The sequence below is a fragment of the Dama dama genome, chromosome 19, assembly GCF_033118175.1.
Source record: "Dama dama isolate Ldn47 chromosome 19, ASM3311817v1, whole genome shotgun sequence".
Lineage (NCBI taxonomy): Eukaryota > Metazoa > Chordata > Mammalia > Artiodactyla > Cervidae > Dama > Dama dama.
The window spans coordinates 71,299,731-71,320,792 of NC_083699.1; the positions used below are offsets into that span (position 1 = coordinate 71,299,731).

Below are 21,062 nucleotides of genomic sequence, written 5' to 3' on the forward strand. Positions count from 1 at the left end.
AAAAGTGTGCACTTTGCCCATTTACCCATTTGGTTCCTATTACACGTGTTCTTAGGCATCTTTCTGGTGTGGTTCTATTTTGTCATTATTACTGCACTGTTTATAAAAGCAAGACACATTTTTTCTTACTTCTTTTTAATTTTTGTGTATTCTGGTATCACACTCAATACAACAAATTCTTTTTTCCCTAGCTTTGGTCATAAAAAAAAAAAAAAAAGCCAAAATATGCACCAAAATGGCCTGCTCTGAACCACCACCAAATAACCCTAAGATTTTCTTTCAAACAGCACTCTCTTCTGGGATCAGTGAGCTGCAAACAAATAAAAGTTGAACAATTATGATGGAGGCAAGACAGATCCTGCTGCTCTGTCTCTCCTAGAAGTCTAGGCGCCTCCCTAATCCATTTCTCCTGCCTCTTGGCTCCAATTTTGAAGGAGCCCAAGATCAGTAGGAAAAGGAACCCCACAAACAGGCCTCTACACCTCTGCTTTGTCAAAGGTTTAAAAAACAAGAAGCAAATAACCTTGGTAGAATAACCTGTGTGATTCTTTTGCTTCTTTTAAGTGTAGTCCACACTGTTGGGAAATTATGTGCAAGTGTTTCAGAGATTCCTATGTACCTTTCAAATACTTTGGCATATGGTATGACCAGAAACAGGACTTCCCAGTGGTAAAGAACATGCCTGCCAATGCAGGAGACGTAAGAGACACAGGTTTGATCCCAGGGTTGGGAAGATTCCCTGGAGGAGAGCATGGCAACCCACTCCAGTATCCTTGCCTAGAGAATTCCATGGACAGAGGAGCCTGGCAAGCTGCAGTCTTATGGACACAACTGAATCGACTTAGCACACATGCACACGACCAGAAACAGCTGGATCAGACAACACTGCCCAGGGCTCAGTGGCAGTTCTGAACTCTGTGCCTCTCCCCAAGGTCACAAACCTCAACCCTGGGCATTTTGTGTGTGTGAAATTCGCTCAGTCATGTCCGACTCTTTGTGACCCCATGGATTGTAGCCTGCCAGGCTCCTCTGTCCGTGGAATTATCCAGGCCAGAATATTAGAGTGGGTAGTCATTCCCTTCTCCAGGGGATCTTTCCAACCCAGGAATTGAACCCAGGTTTCCTGCACTGCAGGCAGATTCTTTACTGTCTGAACTACCAGTGAAGCACTAGCTGCAGCTAAACTCAGTTTTTGTGTCAGTTTCGTGGGCTCCCAGAAAGAATTCAGAACAATAAGGTGAACAAACATCCTCTAACTGATCCACCTTAAGTAGCCAGAGTTTTGTGAATTACATGTTCTTAGGACGACGCACACCTCGGTTCTCTTAACTATAAAAGAAAGATGGGGGTTTTTTTCCTCCCAAAGCCTAATAGTGAACCTCTGGAGGTGGGGAAGGAGACATGGGTGGAATGTTGCCAAGAGTGTGTTTCTGGTCAGTGATTGAAGGAGAAGAGGAAGAAGCCTGAACCTCACCTTACAGGTTATGTGTGTGTGTGTGTGTGTGTGTGTGTGTGTGTGTGCACGTGCACGTGCGTGCATGCACATATGTGGGTACATGAGTGGGTGTGTGTGACTGTATTGCATGAGTATGCTTGTGTGTCTCTATGGGGATGTGTGTGAATGTGTTCGTGTGTTTGTGTTGGAGGAAGGGGGATCCCTTCCAGGGCCCGAGAGTGGGCTCTTGTTTGCATTTCTGAGTCTAGCACTCAGAAATGAATTGTCCAAAGAGAACACATGTGCTGACTAAGCACGAGATTTTACTGGGAAGGGATGCTCCAGTGGAGAGCAGCAGGCTAAGGGGACCCAGGAAAACTGTTCTGCCATGTGGCTCTCAGTCTTGGATTTTATGGTGATGGGATTAGTTTCCGGGTTGTCTTTGGCCAATCATTCTGACTCAGAGTCCTTCCTGGTGGTGCACACATTGCTCAGCCAAGATGGACGACAGTGCAAAGGATTCTGGGAGGTGGTCAAACATGTGGCATCTCCTTTTGACCTTGCCTGAATTCTTGATGGTGGTTATTAGTTCTGTGTTCCTCACCAGGACCTCCTGTGATAAAATATCTCAAGCAGATGGTTGCTGTAGTACCTGGCCAAGGTGGGCAGTTTCAGTCAGTGTTTCTCCTAACATTTGAACATGTGTGAAAGAGTTCTGTGACCATGTTGTCAGTGTGTGTGTGTGAATGTATGTGAGTGTGTATGTATGTGAGTGTGCATGTATATAGTATGTGTGTTTGTGTCTGTCTGTCGGGGCTTGGGCATACACTAACCTGTTGAGACCTCTTGTCTCAGAAGGTTCATTCCTGGCCTAAATCCTATCGTTGCATCCCTGTTTGCTGGACCATGCCCAGAAAGTACACCTTTATGGCACTCATATTCTTTTTCAGCCTACACTTGGAGATTCTGTGTTCAGAAGTAAAGCTAATTTTTTCTGAATCATCCAGCCTCTTGGGCAACTAAAAGCAAGAACAGAATCTCCTTAGCCCAAGAACCTTCCCAGGATCAGCCTCAAAGGAGGGCTGCTCTCATGATTTATATTTGCATCCCTGGTGACTCAGATGATAGAGTCTACCTACAATTCAGGAGACCTGTGTTTGACCCCTGGGTGGGGAAGATCTCCTGGAGAAGGGAATTGCAACCCACTCCAGTATTCTTTTCTTTTTCTTTTAATTCTTGAGAGTCCTACCTGGAGAATTCCATGGACAGAGGAGCCTGGCAGCCTATAGTCCATGGGGTCACAGAGTTGCACATGACTGAGCAACTAACACACACATATGGTATGTTTGGAAGAACAAATGCATTTTGTTTCAAAAAAACATGCCTGGAGAAGACTTTAAGGCAGGTGAACAACCCTGGAATATTTCTCACCTGCCTGTACATGAACAGCTTTTGAAGGGCCTGTGAAGGGGATGTGGGGGTGGGGTCCCTGAGAGGGGAGAGTGCCAGGAACCAGATTTCCTACAACTACACTTAAAAATGGAGCCATCTGCAAGGCCTGTATTTCAGCCACTGGGAAAGGACGGGTCATTTGTGTTTTTTTCAGATCTCTTTAAGTCTCCATTAAAATGTCTTTGTGGGTCACAATTCTAATAAGATAATTTCTAATTTAACTACTGATAACCAGTCAATCCTAAAGGAAGTCAACCCTGACATTCATTGGAAGGACTGATACTGAAGCTCCAATATTTTGGCTACCTGATTTGAAGAGTTGACTCATTGGGAAAGACCCTGATGCTGGGAAAGACTGAAGGCAGGAGAAGGAGGGGATGACAGAGGATGAGATGGTTGGATGGCATCATCAACTCAATAGACATGAGCTTGAGCAAGCTCTGGGAGTTGGTGGACAGGGGAGCCTGGTGTGCTGTAGTCTGTGGGGTCATAGATTCAGACATGACTTAGTGACTGAACAACAGCAGCAATACTTTCTAGTTCAAAATTGCTCTTGCAATTTTACTATTATTTCTTTGACTGCACTGCATGGGGGATGCCAGTTCCCCAACCAGGGATGGAATCTGCACGCCCTGCAGTGAAAGCACAGAGTGTTAACCACTGGACCACCAGGGAAGTCACACTCTCATCATTTTAAAAGAAGCCCATTTCCATTCACTTTCTCAGTGGGGGTCCCCCTTCTAAAGTTCTGTTAAGTATTAAGTCCTATTCTATCTTATTATTATTACTTTGGCTGTGCTGTCTTTGTTCAGGTGCATGGGCTTCTCCAGTTGTGGCACTCAGGCTCGGCAGTTGTGGTGTGTGGGTCTAGTTGCCTGGCAACTTGTGGGATCTTAGCTTCCCAACCAGGGATCTAACCCATGACCCCTCTATTGGAAGGCAGATTTTAAACCACTGGACCACCAGGGAAATCCCAATCCCATCCTACCCTTCTATTTTAAAGAGAAGTGTGATGCAGGGTCATCCCTAGGATGATGTGCATCAGGGTCATTTTAGTGGTGTGTGTCCTAGGGCAAATCACATCTTGTGAGTTACTCCCCATCTTTTCCCATCAGGCAAAGGATCCAGTGAAGCAATACACACACACACACACACACACACACCATCTCAGTGGAGGATGCATAGTAAAATAAAGCAAAATTAAAGATATTGGTTCCAGATAAATATTTTCATAATTTGTTTAATTTGTAAGGCACACACTGTTTAGGTAGATCGCTTTAACCTCTAAAAATACAAACTTGGCACTAGTAACTTAGGTAGTCAATTCATTTACTAAGTTTAAATATAACATGGTAAAACTCATCTTCAGAATCTCACCCCTAAACAGATGTGAAACAGGAATCACTGCGACACATTCCAGACACAACTTCCTAAAATAAATGGCTAACTAAGCAAGTGGAGGACTGGGCTTCGGCTGCCCCGGGTTAAACCATAGCATCCAATAAGAGGAAAGAGAAAGTGGCCACCCTTTGAAGGGCTTTGTTCCTCTCAGTAGACATCTTTTTCTAAATCCCAGAAATCTCAGAATGTTAATGCATCTTCCTTTTTTTCCCAAATGAATCGCCCGATGAGCAGGTGTATATTTTTTTCCTAACGAGTTTTTAACATCAATCACAAGCTGCCTCCCATTCCACAAGCGAGTTTTCTGGAAGGTGTGTGCCAATGTCAAAAGGACACTGCCTGGCTGATGACGCTGGAACCCTGGGAATCTAGATGAGCGTGGAAGGAGTCTCCCACTTTGTCCTCCAAGCCTTGAGTAGGAACCCAGCCCCCCCACACAGCTGCCACTGCGAGGCTGGCTCAGGCGTGGGGGAGGGGAAATCACAGATGAACCAGAACCCCCTTTTGACTCAGTACTTTCCACTTCCTCCCCAGCTTGCCTATTTACCGGAACTGCCCAAGAGGAGTCACCAAGAATTTAATCTCCCTGGATTTTCCCTGCCCGACCTCGAAATGACGCTAGACAGAGCAGAGAAACAGCAGGATCTAGGCCAGCCCAACACGGCATCATGGCCGAAGACGTGCGGTGTGATGCCATCTTGAAGGATCGAGATGTGCTTGGTCCACGTTGCAACAGGGGGAAGGGAGATAATGTGACACAGGTGACGGTGACGTTAAGAGTCGTCCTGCAGACACCAGTCGTCCTGGTGTCTGAGAGGGAGGGAGCAAGAGAAGGCCCCCAAAAGGAAACCAGAAGGAGAAACACAGAGAGGCATCTCCTCCGTGCCTTCCCTGGAACCAGGCGCAGTGGCGTCATGGGGGCAGGAACACAGCTTCCGGTGGCGCTGGGGTCCTCCCACAGCTTCCGGTCCTGCTGGTCTTCACAGGTCCAGGCATCTCTGTAGACCCTGAGGTTCTCAATCCCTCTGAAACTTGGCTACAAGAGTCCTCTTGAGCTTTGTGGTGCCAAATCTTTCTGTTTTAGGTTCTCTAGGGCTGACCGACAAGGTATTACCAAGAGAGGTGGTGTGGGGGAGTGGTCCCTTCACCAGTCCTTGAAAATAAACTAACACAATACCACAGAGGCAGGAAATTCTATGTGGTGTGAATGCGTATGTGTGAAAGAGTCTGAAGATTTGGAAGATACTCACCAATACATTATCAGTAGTAATCTAAGTGTAGTGAAATTCTAGGTGACTTTTGTCTTTCTTTTTTATACCTTCTGACTCTGTTTCAAATATTAAAATAAGTATCACTTTGTAATTTTAAAAATTATTTTGTTTTAAAAAAGTTAAACTACCAATTTAGAGCAGAAAAATAAGCTATGCATGATTATGAAAACTGTCACAGAAAAACACATTTTTTAAAAAATAAAGGAGGTTAATAATAGACAAGGCTTGAATCCAGGCCTTATTTGCTTTGAAACTTAAACTGCAAAACTTATGCCCTAAATATCATGGATTACAAGGTCCCAGAATGCCAATGATATAAATGAACATAAACTAGACAATTGGAGTGTAGAACAACAGATACTGGTATTATTCAGATACAGAAGTGAGCTGACAAATTACAAGGCTAGGAATAATTTCCTGCTGAGTGGATCATGCTATGGTACCCACATTGCTAAAGTATGGGCATTATTTTGCTAAGGATGGTTACTGGGAGGGAAAGGCAAAGGAGACATTCTTTCCATAGTCTAGCTCACACAGCTGAGAAAGAAGACAGAAAACAGTCCGGCTTCACTTCATTCTTTTGGCAACATCTGAATATGCATGTTCAATCTGCTGGTCAGAGAGACGTGTGTTTGTGAATTCATCCCGAGCACACGCATTGTTCAAGTACCTCCAGATGCCAGTCATTTCAGAAGGAAATTCAAAATCTCTGTATCTCTTGGCCACAATCTGAAAATGAAGAGGAAACAGTCAGAAAGGGAAAACCCACAAACGTAAGCAGTTACATCAGACAATCCATTCTTCTGAGGCGTGTAATATATTCTTTCTCAAGTTCCCATGTCGTCCTACAGCCGTTCAAGCTGCCCAAGTTGTGATATGAGTTTGCAGGGGGGCACGTTGAGTGTGGGACTCAAAACAGAGGTGCTACACAACCATGCCCTCCCATTCATCACAGATAGTCCTCATGACACGCTGGCATGAATTTGCTCTATTGTCCAGTTGCTCAGTCATGTCCAACTCTTTTGTGACCCCATGGACTGTAGCCCACCAGGCTCCTCTGTCCATGAGATTTCCCTGGCAGGAATACTGGAGTGGGTCACTATTTCCTTCTCCAGGGGATCTTTCTGACCCAAGAATTGAACCCAAATCTCCTGTGTTAGTGGACAGATTCTTTACCATCTGAGCCACTGGGAAGCCCTGAGCTTGCTCTGTAATCTGGTGGATTTCTCTTTGTGTTTTAGTAGTTTTCTCTCCCTGTGTTCTGCTGCTGGGTTATTTGGTGCCTAAAGATTCAGATGGCTTAGATGGTAAAGTGTCTGCTTGCAGTTCAAGAGACCTGGGTTTGATCCCTGAGGCAGGAAGATCCCCGGAGAAGGACGTGGCAACTCACTCCAGTATTCTTGCCTAGAGAATCCCATGAACAGAGGAGACAATCCATGGGATCACATAGATTTGGACACGACCAAGCGACTAACTTTCACTTTCAAAGGTTCAGGGTGGATCTTAGCTTAGATTGTACCAGGATCACTTTGAAGTGCCCTCTCTTTTTTTCTACTTGCTAAGCCTCACTTCCTAAAACCGCAACTACCTGGATATGTTACACCTGTGGATTTCCATCATTCTGCCCCCAAGAGGATCATTTCACTGTGGGTCTACCGTGTGCAGAGGGCAGATTCATGAACTGAAAAATCCTTATTCTCAAGGAAACAGTGGATGTAAGGATGGAGTAGCTAAGAATGGATATCACGAAAACACAGCAGTGTGAGATGTCTGGCTGGAGGGTGTCACTGGGAATTCATCACAAAGGAGGGTGTATCCTCTTGCAGATGGTATGAGTTCCCTGGGGTTGCCTTAACAAAGCACTACAACCGTGGGTGGCTTGAAACAACAGAAATGTCTTCTCCCACACTCCTGGAGGCCCAGAGTCCAAGATCACAGTGTCAGCAGGGCCGGGCTCCCTCTGAAGCCTCCGGGGAAGGATCTGTTCCAGGTCTCTCCCTGTCTCTGGTTCATGGGAGCACAGCTCCAGCCTCCACCTGGCACTTTCCCTGTGTTGGTGTCTCTGGATCCAAATTCCCTTTTATAAGAACATCTGTCATGTTGGATTAGGGACCCATTATACTGCTCCTAATCAATTAACATGATCTCATCTTAACTAATTACATCTGCAAAAACTCTATTTCTAAATAAGATCAATTTTGAGATTTGAGGAGTTAGGACTTGGGTCTAACTTAGATACGAATTTGGGAGGTCAAATACTTGGAAAGCAATGACAAACCTAGATAGCTTATTAAAAAGCAGAGACATTACTTTGCCAACAAAGATCTGTCTAGTCAAGGCTATGGTTTTTCCAGTGGTCATGTATGGATGTAAGAGTTGGACCATAAAGAAGGGTGAGTGCCAAAGAACTGATGCTTTTGAACTGTGGTGCTGGAGAAGACTCTTTTGAGAGTCCCTTGGACTGCAAGGAGATCCAACCAGGCAATCCTAAAGGAAATCAACCCTGAATATTCATTGGGAGGACTAATGCTAAAGTTCCAATACTTTGGCCATGTGATGTGAAGAGCCAACTCATTGGACAAGACCCTGATGCTGGGAAAGATTGAAAGCAGGAGGAGAAGGGGATGACAGAGGATGAGATGGTTGGATGGCATCACCTACTCAATGAACATGAGTTTGAGCAAACTCCAGGAGATAGTGAAGGACAGGGAAGCCTGGCATGCTGTAGTCCATGGGGTCCCAAAGAGTTGGGCATGACTGGGCAACTGAACAACAATACTTGGAAGGACAATATTTCCCATTATATTGGCTCCTAGGATGTTTGGATGACACGAGTGTGGAATCTGTCACCAATTAGAAGATCTTCAGGACTTATTTCTCAGATTCTGGAAGCTGGGAGCTAATGATGCACCAAGACAGGACCACATAACTTTTCAGAGAGCCGCCTAAATAATTATCTTTTACTTAAATTCACTGTTACTAGAGATTAATGTCAAGACTCCTGCTTTTCTTTTGTTTGCGTTTTCCTGCTTTTGCTTTACCCAAACATTCTGAGTAAATTTATTACATATGTGCCTCTCATAAATGTAAGCTTGTTTTATATCATATCTTATTAATATAACACTTTGTTTTCCAACTTCCTGTAAATATTTTTGCATTTGTGTATGTGTGTGTTTCCCTCTCTGGTGGTTTGGAAGGTTTATGGTCTGTTTTAACTCTTCCAGTGGTGATTGCTGCTTAGTTGCTAAGTTGTGTCTGACTCTTTGTGACTGCATGGACTATAACCTGCCAGGCTCCTCTGTTCATGGGATTTCCTAGGTAAGAATACTGGAGTGGGTCCAGTGGTTTCCTATATAACTTTAACTAATAGGAATTCTTTATTTCTTGATTTATCAACTATTCTTTGATTGACCTCTACTTATTCCTGATAATAAGCAAGGAAATTAGTATACTTACACTTCTTTTCATTTCTGATCTATTATCCTCCTTCCAATGGGGTGAAAATCGAAGTTTACTATATCTGATTCAGTCCTGTAGCTATAACTCCCACAGCTGTTGAATCTTAGTTTTGGTTTCAGATCTACCACCAATCCTTTTATACCACACGCCTTCTCCCGGATTCTTATTTTATCATCCTTTTTTATTATGTCATCATATAGAAATTTTATTTTTACAAAATGGCTCAGGAGTGCTTATTCCACCACGACCAGAAGTCTAGGTAAAAGCAACAATTTACTTGGATATAAAATTCTTACATCACACATCCTTTCATTTAAACCTTTAACTATTGGCTGTGCTGGGTCTTCGCTGTAGCACACAGGCTTCTCTAGTTGCAGTGCATGGGCTTAGCTGCCCCAAAGCATGTGGGCTCTGAGTTCCCCGACCAGGCATCAAACCTGCGTCCCCTGCATTGGAAGGTGGATTCTTAACCACTGGGCCACCAGGGAAGTCCCCAATCCTTTAACTGTTAAAACACTGTTTTCTGGCTTTTAATGTGACCCTAGAATCCTGCAGAGAAGGGAATGGCAATCCACTCCAGTAGTTCTTTTTTTTAATTGAAGGTTAATTGCTTTACAGAATTTTGTTGTTTTATGTCAAACCTCAACATGAACCAGCCATAGGTATACATATATTCCCTCCTTTTTGAACCTCCCTCCCATGTCCCTCCCCACTCCACCCCTCTCGGTTGATACAGAGCCCCTCTTTGAGTTTCCTGGGCCACACAGCAAATTCCCGATGGTTATCTATTTTACATACGATAATGTAAGTTTCCATGTTACTCTTTCCATACATCTCACCCTCTCCTCCCCTCTCCCATGTCCATAAGTCTATTCACTATGTCTATTTCTCCATTGCTGCCCTGTAAATAAATTTTTCAGTACCATTTTTCTAGATTCTGTATATATGCATTAGAATATGATATTTATCTCTCTTCCTGACTTACTTTACTCTGTATAATAGGTTCATCTACCTCACCAGAACTGACTCAAATGCATTCCTTTAGATAGCTTAGTAATATTCTATTGTGTATATGTACCACAAGTTCTTTATCCATTAATCTGTCGATAGACATCTAGGTTGCTTCCATGTTCTAGCTATTGTAAACAGTGCTGCAATGAACAATGGGATACATGTGCCTTTTTCAATTTTGGCTTCCTCAGGGTATATGTCTAGGAGTGGGATTGCTGGATCATATGGTTTTATTCCCAATTTTTTAAGGAATCTCCATACCATCTTCCATAGTGGCTGGATCAATTCACATTCCCACCAACAGTGCAAGAGCATTCCCTTTTCTCCACACCCTCTCCAGCATTTATTGTTTGTAAGTTTTTTGATGATGGCCATTCTGACCCGTGTGAGGTGATATCTCATTGTGGTTTTGACTTGCATTTCTCTAATAATGAGTGGTATTGAGCATCTTTTCATGTGTTTATTAGACATCTGTATGTCTTCTTTGGAGAAATGTCTGTTTAGATCTTTTTCCCATTTTTTGATTGGGTTGTTTGTTTTTCTAGCATTGAGTTGTATGAGCTGCTTGTATATTTTGGAAATTAATCCCCTGTCAGTTGTTTCATTTGCTATTATTTTCTCCCATTCTGAGGGTTGTCTTTTCACCTTGCTTATACTTTCCTTTGCTGTGCAAAAGCTTTTAGGTTTAATCAGGTCCCACTTGTTTATTTTTGTTTTTATTTCCATTACTCTAGGAGGTGGATCATAGAAATTCTTGCTTTGATTTATGTCATCACCACTCCAGTATTCCTGCCTGGAGAATTCCATGGACAGAGGAGCCTGGCGGGCTATAGTCCAGGGGCTTTCAAAGAGTTAAACTCAACTGAACAACTAACACTTTCACCCCACGTTAGAGAAATATGAGGATAGTCTGAATGTCTCCTTTGTGTAGGTGGCCTTACCTTTTATTATTGTTACTATTATCATTATCATCTGAACACCCGAAGGGTTCTTTTTTATTGTCAAAGTTCAGTAACTTAACCAGTTATATCATAGCATGTTGACTATCCAGGACAATATTTTTCTAATCATGGATCACTATTTAAAGTACATGTTCAGATCATACTTTAGTTCAAAACACTTTACCTTTGAGTCTTCTTTTTCCTCTTTCTTTCTTTAATGTTCTCTTGTTCCTGATTATGTGCACCTGGATTCTCTCTAATCACCTTTACCTCTTCTTTTCCTTTTGATTTGAGATCATTTCCTCAGGCTGTATTCCAAATCCTTGATGAATTTCTGCAATGTCATTTTCCACCTCTTCCTACTCCTAATACAACGTCTAAACAATTTCTGAAATTGTTTTGTCTTTAAGGCTTTTTTCAGTTCTGCCAGTTTCATTTCCATCCTCTTTGTGAGATTATATTTTTTGACACTTTGTGACTTGTCTTTGAGTGCTTTCTCCAAAGGTTCATGTGCCATGCTGAGTAGTTCAGTCATGTCCAACTCTTTTGAGACCCCATGGACTGTAGCCCACCAGGCTCCTCTGGGAGTAAGGCCATGGGATTTTTCACACAAGAATACCAGAATGGGTTGCTATTTCCTACTCCAGGACATCTTCCCAACTCAGGGATCAAACCCACATCTCCTGTGTCTTCTGCATTGCAGGTGGGTTTTTTACCTACTAAGCCTCAGGGAAGGGTTTATGTTCTCTTTCATTTCTTTGAGGTTGTGGAAGTATCTGTCTGAAAAGTTTTTTGGTTTACTGGGCCAGTCTTAACCAGATAGGTGTTTCTCATCTGCCTTTTTCTCTTTTGTTCTGTTTAACCCTTCCTGCTCTTCTTTGTGATCATCTCTATCCACACAGAGGTCCCACTTGGATTCCTTTTGGTTACTAACCATCCTTTAGTGGCCAGACCCATTGGACCTACTATTTGCTTAAAAACAAGGTGGAGAGCAATGAAAGTAAGGCCAGGCAGCAGGCAGACCAATTGGGTATTTATCCTCAAACACCCACTCATCAAGGGGCTTCCCTGGTGGCTCAAATGGTGAAGAATCTTCCTGCAGTACAGAAGACCCAGGTTCAACCCCTGGTCAGGAAGAGCCCGTGGAGAAGGAAATGACAGCCCACTCCAGTATTCTTGCCTGGAGAATTCCATGGACAGAGGAGCCTGGTGGGCTACAGTTCATGGGTCGCAGAGTCAGACACAACTGAGCAACTAACACTCTACCTTTTTTCACCTGCTCATCAACCCTTGCTCTATACTCTGCCCAGGGGCACATGAGGGTCAAGATCAAAGTCAGGGTTAATGCCTCCTCCACTCTGAGGCTCACGGATTAGGAGGAGGTCGCCATGGCTAAAAGTGATGCTGAGGTCATCTACAGTCTCTCTTCTGAGTGATTCCAAGCTTATTTATTTTCTCTGCTCAGCAGTCACAAAGCAGAATACCACTTTCCTTCTCTCTTCCCCCCCATCTCCCTTCCTTGTTCCTTTGGGTCAGGGGACAGTGGCAGAACACACAGGTGGCACCTCTGAACAGTTTCACCTTCAGCTCTGCCTCCACAGATATCTCACCTCCATAGGGCTGGTCCCTGCCTCTCTTGGCCCACTCGGTGCTCTGTTCTCAAACAAAGAAGCTTGGGTTGGGCACTTCAGGGCTGAATTATTTACTTTTACAGACATCTGGACCTTGCTGAAGATCTAGAGAAGCTAGTGTCTGAGTCTTTGAGTTGGTGGTCCATCTTTTCTAATTTTACAAAAGGTGGAGAGGGACTTCCCTGGTGGCCTAGTGGCTAAGACTCTGAGCTTCCAATGCAGGGGGTGCAGATTCAATCCTTGGATGGGGAAGGTCCCAGGTGCTACGCGATGCAGCCAAAAAGAAATTAAAGGTGGAGATAATGCTTTATATTTTCAGAATGTTTTTGCTGGGTTTCAGGACAGGAATAGATTATGAAGTCCTCTTTTCTCTCATTGTCTTACCATAAATTCCTGTAGAATGATTCTCATTGCCTTTCAGAAATGCTCCATCCTGGAAGATTATTAAGCTGCTGGGTATTTTGAGTGCTAAGTGTCTTTGAAGATTTTGCAGTTAGGTCTTCTATTGGAGCCGTGGACTGCTTTATTTTACTCTGAAGTTTATCCCCTCTACTGACATTTTAAACAGTCTCTTTTTATAGGAGCTAAACAAGTGGCAACTGATCTGTGTGCGTATGTATGTATGTATGTATGTGTGTACATACATGTCTTTCTCTTGCCTTCCCTAAACTCCATGTGCTTCTGTGATGTTACACTAGTCATAGGAATGATGAAAATACATTTAATAAAGGGACTAAACCAGACACAATGACATAAATAACCTGTTGGAAAATGGCTCTCAAATGTCCAGTTTGGATAATCACCAGTGTGGCAGGTTTGAAGGGTTGAGATGCCGTCATGAAATTCTACACGTCAGAGTACTGGCAGAGTTATTAAAAAGAACATTCACTTGGAAGATCAGCAGCATCTTCAAGACTTAGCTTTCAGGTTGGTGCCCCTTGAACACATCAGGGAAGAGAGAAGAAAGAGGATGAATGGGACAAGGCTGGGAATGGAGTGGGGAAGGAAGAGAAAGGCAAAGAATGACTAGAGTAACGGGCTGGCCAGTCACCCACAGGACAGCCATGCCACAGACTGTGGGAACCTAATTTGTAAATTTCTAAATGCCAAATTAGTCATGTATGGATGTGAGAGTTGTACTATAAAGAAAGCTGAGCGCCAAAGAATTGATGCTTTTAACTGTGGTGTTGGAGAAGACTCTTGAGAGTCCCTTGGCCTGCAAGGTGATCCAATCAGTCCATCCTAAAGGAGATCAGTCCTGAATATTCATCGGAAGGACTGATGCTGAAGCTGAAACTCCAATACTTTTGACCACCTGATGCGAAGAACTGACTCATTGGAAAAGACCCTGATGCTGGGAAAGGTTGAAGGCGGGAGAAGAAGGGGATGATAGAGGATGAGATGGTTGGATGGCATCATTGACTCAATGGACACAAGTCTGAGTAAGCTCTAGGAGTTGGTGAAGGACAGGAAGCCTGGCATGCTGCAGTTCATGGGGTTGCGAAGAGTCGGACACAACCGAGCGACTGAACTGAACTAAAATGCCAAATAAATGCATTATTAGAACACAGGTTCCTTGATTTGTATTTCCCTATGTCTTCTCTCCCATGTCCCTATCCTTATACCAAGGACCTAGTTCTGGACCTTGTATGATCCAGATAAGGATGCCTCTAAACAAGGATTGGGCTTCTTCCTGGGAATCTAGGGACACTGAGGACTAAGGGCATACCAACAGTGATAATGATACAACAACTAACAGCTGTGAGTGACAGCCAGACTGGGGCACTTCAGAGAACACTCATAACTAAGGAGTCCAAGGGTGGGGTCATCTGCTTCTGAATTTCAGAGTCACCCCCAGAAGTTCTGATTTTAGTAAGTCAGGGGCTGAATTGAGGGGTTTACATTTCTAAAAGGGCTTCCCTGGTGGCTCAGCGGTAAAGAATACACCTGCAATGCAGGAGATGTGGGTTCAGTCCCCAGGTCAGGAAGACCCCTGGAGGAGGACATGGTAACCCACTCCAGTAAACTTGCTGGGAAAATCCCATGGACAGGGGAGTCTGAGGGGCTGTAGTCCATGGGGTCGCAAAGAGTCGGAGATGACTGGAGCCCCTGAGCAGGCCCTTTTCTAAATTAGTAGGCACAATTCTTATGCCTACTAATGTTGGAGAACCACTGGTCTAGGGAATCTTTAAACCCTCATTATACATGACCAGCGAATCTTATTTCATGTTTGATCACCTGGGAAAACAGGCTGCCACGTGTGGTCCAGCCGAGGAGCTGTCAGCTGCTCGCCAGCTGTAAGGGGTCTGTGTTAAAAGCCAACCTCCTCTCTTGTCTCAGGGTTAGGCTTACTCTTCCCACCACCAACAATTGACTGAGTTCATTTTGTTTTTCAAGGTTAGCTCAGTTTTTTGGTTGTTGTTTTTGTTTTTGGACTGCACTGCTCAGCTTGCAGGATCTTGGTTCCCCATCCAGGGATTGAACGCAGGCCACCCCAGCAAAAGTGCTGAGTCCCAACCATTGGACCACCACCAGGGAATTTCCTGAGTTCATATTTTATTCCTCGCAGATTCCACACACCACCTCCAAGCCTGGAGTGTGAAACACCAGTTATAATCAATGTATTCCCTCAAGTTGTTTTCACATAGCTTGTCTTTAGGTTGTGAGGGTTAAGTCTGGAAAACAGAAGCTTTGAGGATGGAGGGATGAGAGCCAAGCTCTCAGATGCTTTATGAGAACCCCTGAGGAACACCTGAGAACAGCATTCACAGATCTCAGACTTGGGGCTTGGCTGCCGCAACCAGCAACGAGCTAGACTTTAAACTCAAGAGCCTGTGTTTTAGATTGTCTTGGCAAAACACACACACACACACACAAGTCAAAACAAAATGAAACAAAGCCCCATTCGTTTATTCAGCACCCGAGGTACGAGGAAGGACAAACCTTAATAACGTGGAGCTTGGGTAAGAGGTTGCAGTCAGCCAGCGTGAGCTCACTGCCATCCAGGAACTTCCTTCCAGAAATAGCAGCTTCCTCGGTACTATAGGCATCTATCTCATCAGGCAGGGGGCTGTTCAGATAACTATCCAGCTTCTCCAGGGCCTTTAATAGGTTCCTTTCATAAACTAAAATAAGAAGGCAGAAAACAACTAAGATGAGCCATGGAAGTCCATGTCTCCTCTGTCTTCGTTGTTGTTCAGTCACCCAGTCATGTCTGACTCTTTTATGATCCCATGGACTGCAGCTCGCCAGGCTTCCCTGTCTTTCACCAACTCCCAGAGTTTGCTCAAACTCATGTCCATCAAGCTAGTAATGCCATCCAACCATCTCATCCTCTGTCATCCCTTTCTCCTCCTGCCCTCCTCTCTCTAGATATCAAAAAAAAAAAAAAAAAAAAAAAGGAATTTGTCCCTTCCCGCCTGAGACATGGCCAGTAAGTGTTAGAGAGTCAGGAAGGAGACAGGTGGGTTTATGAGATCTAAATAAAAAATTCCTCTTCTTGGAAAATAATTCTTCTCTCTACACAACACTGCTACTTCTATAACTCATTCATTTATTCAAAAATGTATGTGGAGAAACTTTCATGGTGGGCATCACCGACTCAATGGACATGAGTTTGGGTAAACTCCAGGAGTTGGTGATGGACAGGGAGGCCTGGCGTGCTGCAGTCCATGGGATCACAAAGAATTGGACACAACTGAGTGACTGAACTGAACTGAATGGTTAAGTCTCTGTGCTTTCCAGGTGGGATGGGGTGGGAGGTGGGAAGGAAGCTCCAGAGGGAGGGGATGGGTATATACCTATGGCTGATTCACGCTGAGGTATGGCAGAAACCAACACAATATGGTAAAGCAATTATATTCCAATTAAAAATAAATAAACTAAAAAAGACTCCACATTTCCAGTGCAGGGTCAGGGAACTAAGATCCCACATGCCACACCATGTGACCAAAACATTTTTTAAAAATTTAAAAATTAAAAAAAAAAAAACCTTTATGGAAATCATATAGTGAAGGAAGCACCAATAGAAGGTTCATTCACCCTGAATTCCACGGGAGAGCAAGGAATCACTGGTGGTGATGATTTTCTCCTAAAAATGTCCTTTCCTGGACAATCTCTAGAAAATCTCTGAAACCCATGTGCAGGCTCAGAGTGGGAGGTACTTTTTCTTTATTTCTATACACAGGTCCCTCCCCGCTGTGCAGTGAGTCAGAATTCCCCAGATCTTATAAGAAGCCATACCAGAGGTAGAATGGAAGTCCATGGAGAAAACAGAAAACAGGAAGATGCAAGGGACTCACTCTTGTTTGCATCCTTCTTGGTGTTTTTTATAAATGCTGAGAACTTGGCAAACACGTCATTTCCAGCAGAGTTAGGTTCAGGGTGTTGGGTCCCCAGCTTAGGGTACCTTGAAAAGTTCAAAGTGGGAGTATCACAGATCAGCAATGTTTGAGTTGGGAGAATACAAAGAAGGAGGGGAATAAAGGCCTTTCTCTGAGCAGATATAAAAATGAAAACTGCTCCTTAAATGTTTTCCTAATCTTTCCATCTTCAAAGTTGGGAGCAACACTGTCCAGGAGTAAAGCAGTGGACGGGCTGTTCTCATCCTGGGAGGGAGGGCCCCCTGGCCTTACTGGTCTGGGTTCTTTCCCTCCTGAAATAAAGATGATGAACTAGAGGGTTCCCTTGCAGGCCCAACCTGTTGTGATGCTGCGTGTAACACACACTCCCAACCGGCCAGCAGAAGCGGGCCCCCCACGTGACATCGGCCCACTTCCTCCCCACTTCCTGCCATCAAACCCTAATTGCCACATGGCAGGTACAGAGTAGAGAAATCCCAGCCACCTAGACTCAGGGCACACCAGGGTACAGCTCAGGAGGTAAGCGCCATGGCCACAGAAAACCAACACCCAGCGCCAAGAGCTTTAGAACTGTCTGTGAACGGGGAAAAGTGACAACCGAGTTGCCAACATTGGTTTTGATGAGACCCACCTTGCGGGAGCCAGTTTCTCCTCTAAGAACTCCTCGATCTTATTCACATCTGTCTTGACCTCACCCTCAAAAAAGTCATGAAAGGTGGGTTGGTGCTGGGAGCCAAGGTCTGCAGGTCCGCAGGCTTCCTGGGCAGGGCGGAAGGGCAGTGCCAGGGTTGGGATCATTGCCAAGGCTTAACCATGCCCCCCACCCACCCCCAACACACACACCAGTGGAAGAGAAACCACCCTTGAGAATTTCAAAGGCAACTGGGAGTTTACAAACTGTCCTACTGGCAAGGAAAGTGTGGTCTTTTATCTGGAGACGGGGCTGAAAAGTTAACCCTTCCCAGTGTTATCAGCCAGGAGAGGGGCTCAGGCAGGCTCCAGAGAGGGTCATGGCTGACCAGTCACTGGGCAGGCGGGCTCCTCCCGATCCCCCTCCTCCTACTCCTTCCGGGTTACCTCTGACCCCGTCCTGCAATGACTTCGTGGCCCACGTACACCCTCACCAATCCAGGGTCCTGACCCAAGGTGGACATGCCCAGGACAGGGCCCGTGGGTCCTAGGAGGGTGCATGCGTGTGCCTGTGTTTCTGTCTGTGTGTCCCTGTCTGTGTGTGTGTGTGTGTGTCTGTGTTTCTGTCTGTGTGTCCCCGTCTGTGTGTGTGTGTGTGTCTGTGTTTCTGTCTGTGTGTCCCTGTCTGTGGGTGTGTATGTGTGTGTCTGTGTGTTTGTGTCTGTATGTCTGTGTGTATGTGTGTCTCCATCTGTGTGTGTGTGTGTGTGTGCGCACATGCCTGTATGTCTGTGTCTCTGTGTGCCTCGGTGTGTGTCTGTCTCTGTGTGTCTCTGTCTGAGTGTGTCTATGTGTGTGTCTGTGTGTATGTGTCTGTATTTGGGTCTGTGTATGCGCCTGTGTCTATATGTCTCTGTGTGTGTGCGTGTGTGCCTGTGTTTCTGTCTGTGTGTCCTCATCTGTGCGTGTGTGTGTGTGCCTGTGTTTCTGTCTGTGTGTCCCCATCTGTGTGTGTGTGCCTGTGTTTCTGTCTGTATGTCCCCATCTGTGGGTGTGTATGTGTGTGTCTGTGTGTATGTGTGTCTCCATCTGTGTGTGCGTGTGTGTGCACACGCCTGTGTTTCTGTGTCTCTGTGTGCCTCTGTGCATGTCTGTCTCTGTCTGAGTGTGTGTATGTGTGTGTCTGTGTCTGTATTTGGGTCTGTGTATGTGCCTGTGTCTATATGCTGTGTATAGGTCTCCATCTCTGTGTGTGTATGCACCGACCTGTGTGTCTGTGTCTCTGGGTGTGTTTGTCTCTGTGTGTCTCCATCTGTGTGTGTGTGTGTCTATGTATGGGCCTGTGTCTGTACGTCTGTGTGTCTGTCTCTGTGTGTCTGTGTCTGAGTGTTTGTATGTGTGTGTCTGTGTCTGTATTTGGATCTGTGTATGCGTCTGTGTCTGTATGTCTGTGTGTATATGTGTCTCCATCTGTGTGTGTGTGTGTGTGTGTGCACACAGGCCTGTATGTCTGTGTCTCTGGGTGTGTCTGTCTCTGTTTGTCTCCATCTGTGTGTGTGTGTGTGTCTATGTATGGGCCTGTGTCTGTATGTCTGTGTGTCTGTGTGTCTGCATCTGTGTGTGTGCATGTGCACACCTGTGTGTCTGTGTCTCTGTGTGCCTCTGTGTGTGTCTGTCTCTGTGTGTCTCTGAGTGTGTCTGTGTGTGTGTCTGTGTTTGGCTCTGTGTATTTGCCTGTGTCTGTGTGTGTGTCTGTATTTGGCTCTATGTATTTGCCTGTGTCTGTGTGTATGCGTGTCTCCATCTCCGTGTGTATGCCTGTGCCTGTGTGTCTGTCTGGGTGTCTCTCTGTGTGCCTGTGTGCACAGGGAACTGGGGACAGTTATTTCAATACTGCAGAAACCTGGTCTTACCTTTTCAAGTCCACTGTTGTCACATTAAATAGAACACCCTTTAGCCAGAGAATCATAAAGAGATGCTGAGAAAATGGGCAATTTCCAATACTCTCACCATCACAGCCAGCCTGCAAATGGAAGAGATCTTTATCAGAGCCAGACTCACAATTACAAAAGCCAGACTCTGCTCTGCACACACACAAAATCATGGTGAATGTATGTTAAGAGTAACGATGCTGTAAGTACCCTTGTGAGGTCCCTTCCCCCAGCCTCCAAGTGGGAGGTGTGGGCGGGGAGGACACACACACACTCACTGAGCTTTCTACCTTCTTCCATCTCCTCACCACTTCCTGCCATTCGGGGCCTCTGAATAGCAGTTCTCAGAGGGAAAGAGCAGCCAGAGGGAACCGCCTTTATTACTGAAGGCAAAAAAGGAAAGACATACTCTTCCCCTCCCTCCATCTCTTGATCCTCTTTAGAAGAGACACACCTCTCTTGCCAGGATGATCATTTGCAAAAAAGACCAGCAGGCTCTCCCACCAGGAAACAATCCCCAGCATTCTCTACTGTTTCCATCTCTGGAATGAGGGCTGGTTCCTATGAGTTCTAGGACCCTGGAACACTATAAAATGTTTAGGTCTCCTCCTCCACTGGGGAGCATTTGTACTTAGATGGCAGATTGTTCACAGTTGATATGGAAGGTAGGAAGACAGGTGGAAACAATGTCTCCCTGATGACCCGAGCAGGTCACATCCACACACACGTGCCCGGGTGCTGGCACAGAACACTGAGCAGACATCCTCCCTTCCAGGGCTTCCAGGAGAAAAGAAAGGAAGATGTTAGAGAAGAGAGGGGAGCCATAGACTTCATCCTCCTGGGGCAGTTCCCAAACTCTTCTTTCTCCTCCCCTCTTTCTCCACCCAACAAGGTTATACTGCTAACAAAATGCTGCTGGAAAGACCAGGAGATTCAGCTGGGCTCTGAAGACAGAAATGGCCATATTTAGCCCAGGAAGTCCGTTTATGCCATCTGCAGTTCAAAGGGAGTTGAGAGGAAAGCACTGAATCTATAACCTGAATAACAGAAAGGGAGAGAGTCAACTGCTGGTTTGAGAATTGAAGAAAGGAGAAAAGATGCCTCAAGAAAATTGGACATCTTAAGAAATTCTTCAGAGGTGGTTCTCTGGCATGAAGTTATTAAGTCACTTGGAGAGGCTGTTCATAACAAGCTGTTCTTACAAATGAAGATTTGACAAGAGACCCCAAACTCAGTTTTAAAAAAGACTTGATCAGCCTCTTCACAAAGACAAAGACCAGATGGCCAACAAGTGCATGAAAAGGTTCTTAACATCATTAGCCAACAGGGCAATGCAAGTTACAACCACAAACAGATTCGACTACACACCTACCAGAATGGCTAAAATGAAAAGCTCAGACAATATCAAGTGTGGATGGGAATGTGGAGGAGTGGACTCCCCAACCACTGCTGGTGAGAGTGCAAATTGGTACAACTACTTCAGAAAACTGTTTGGCAATTATTTACCCAAAATAAACATGCATTTATGCTATGACATAG

At 44.9% G+C, this 21,062-nt stretch overlaps 1 protein-coding gene across 1 annotated transcript; it reads right to left on the reverse strand.

The window, feature by feature from the left end:
* Positions 1-6,126: 6,126 nt before the first annotated feature.
* Positions 6,127-19,576, reverse strand: LOC133074100 (chloride intracellular channel protein 6-like). Its single transcript, XM_061168043.1, is given in 6 exon segments — positions 6,127-6,288; positions 15,545-15,726; positions 16,903-17,009; positions 17,594-17,664; positions 17,667-17,721; positions 19,506-19,576. Coding segments are annotated over 6 exon segments (633 nt in total). The 5' UTR covers positions 19,562-19,576.
* Positions 19,577-21,062: the final 1,486 nt, after the last annotated feature.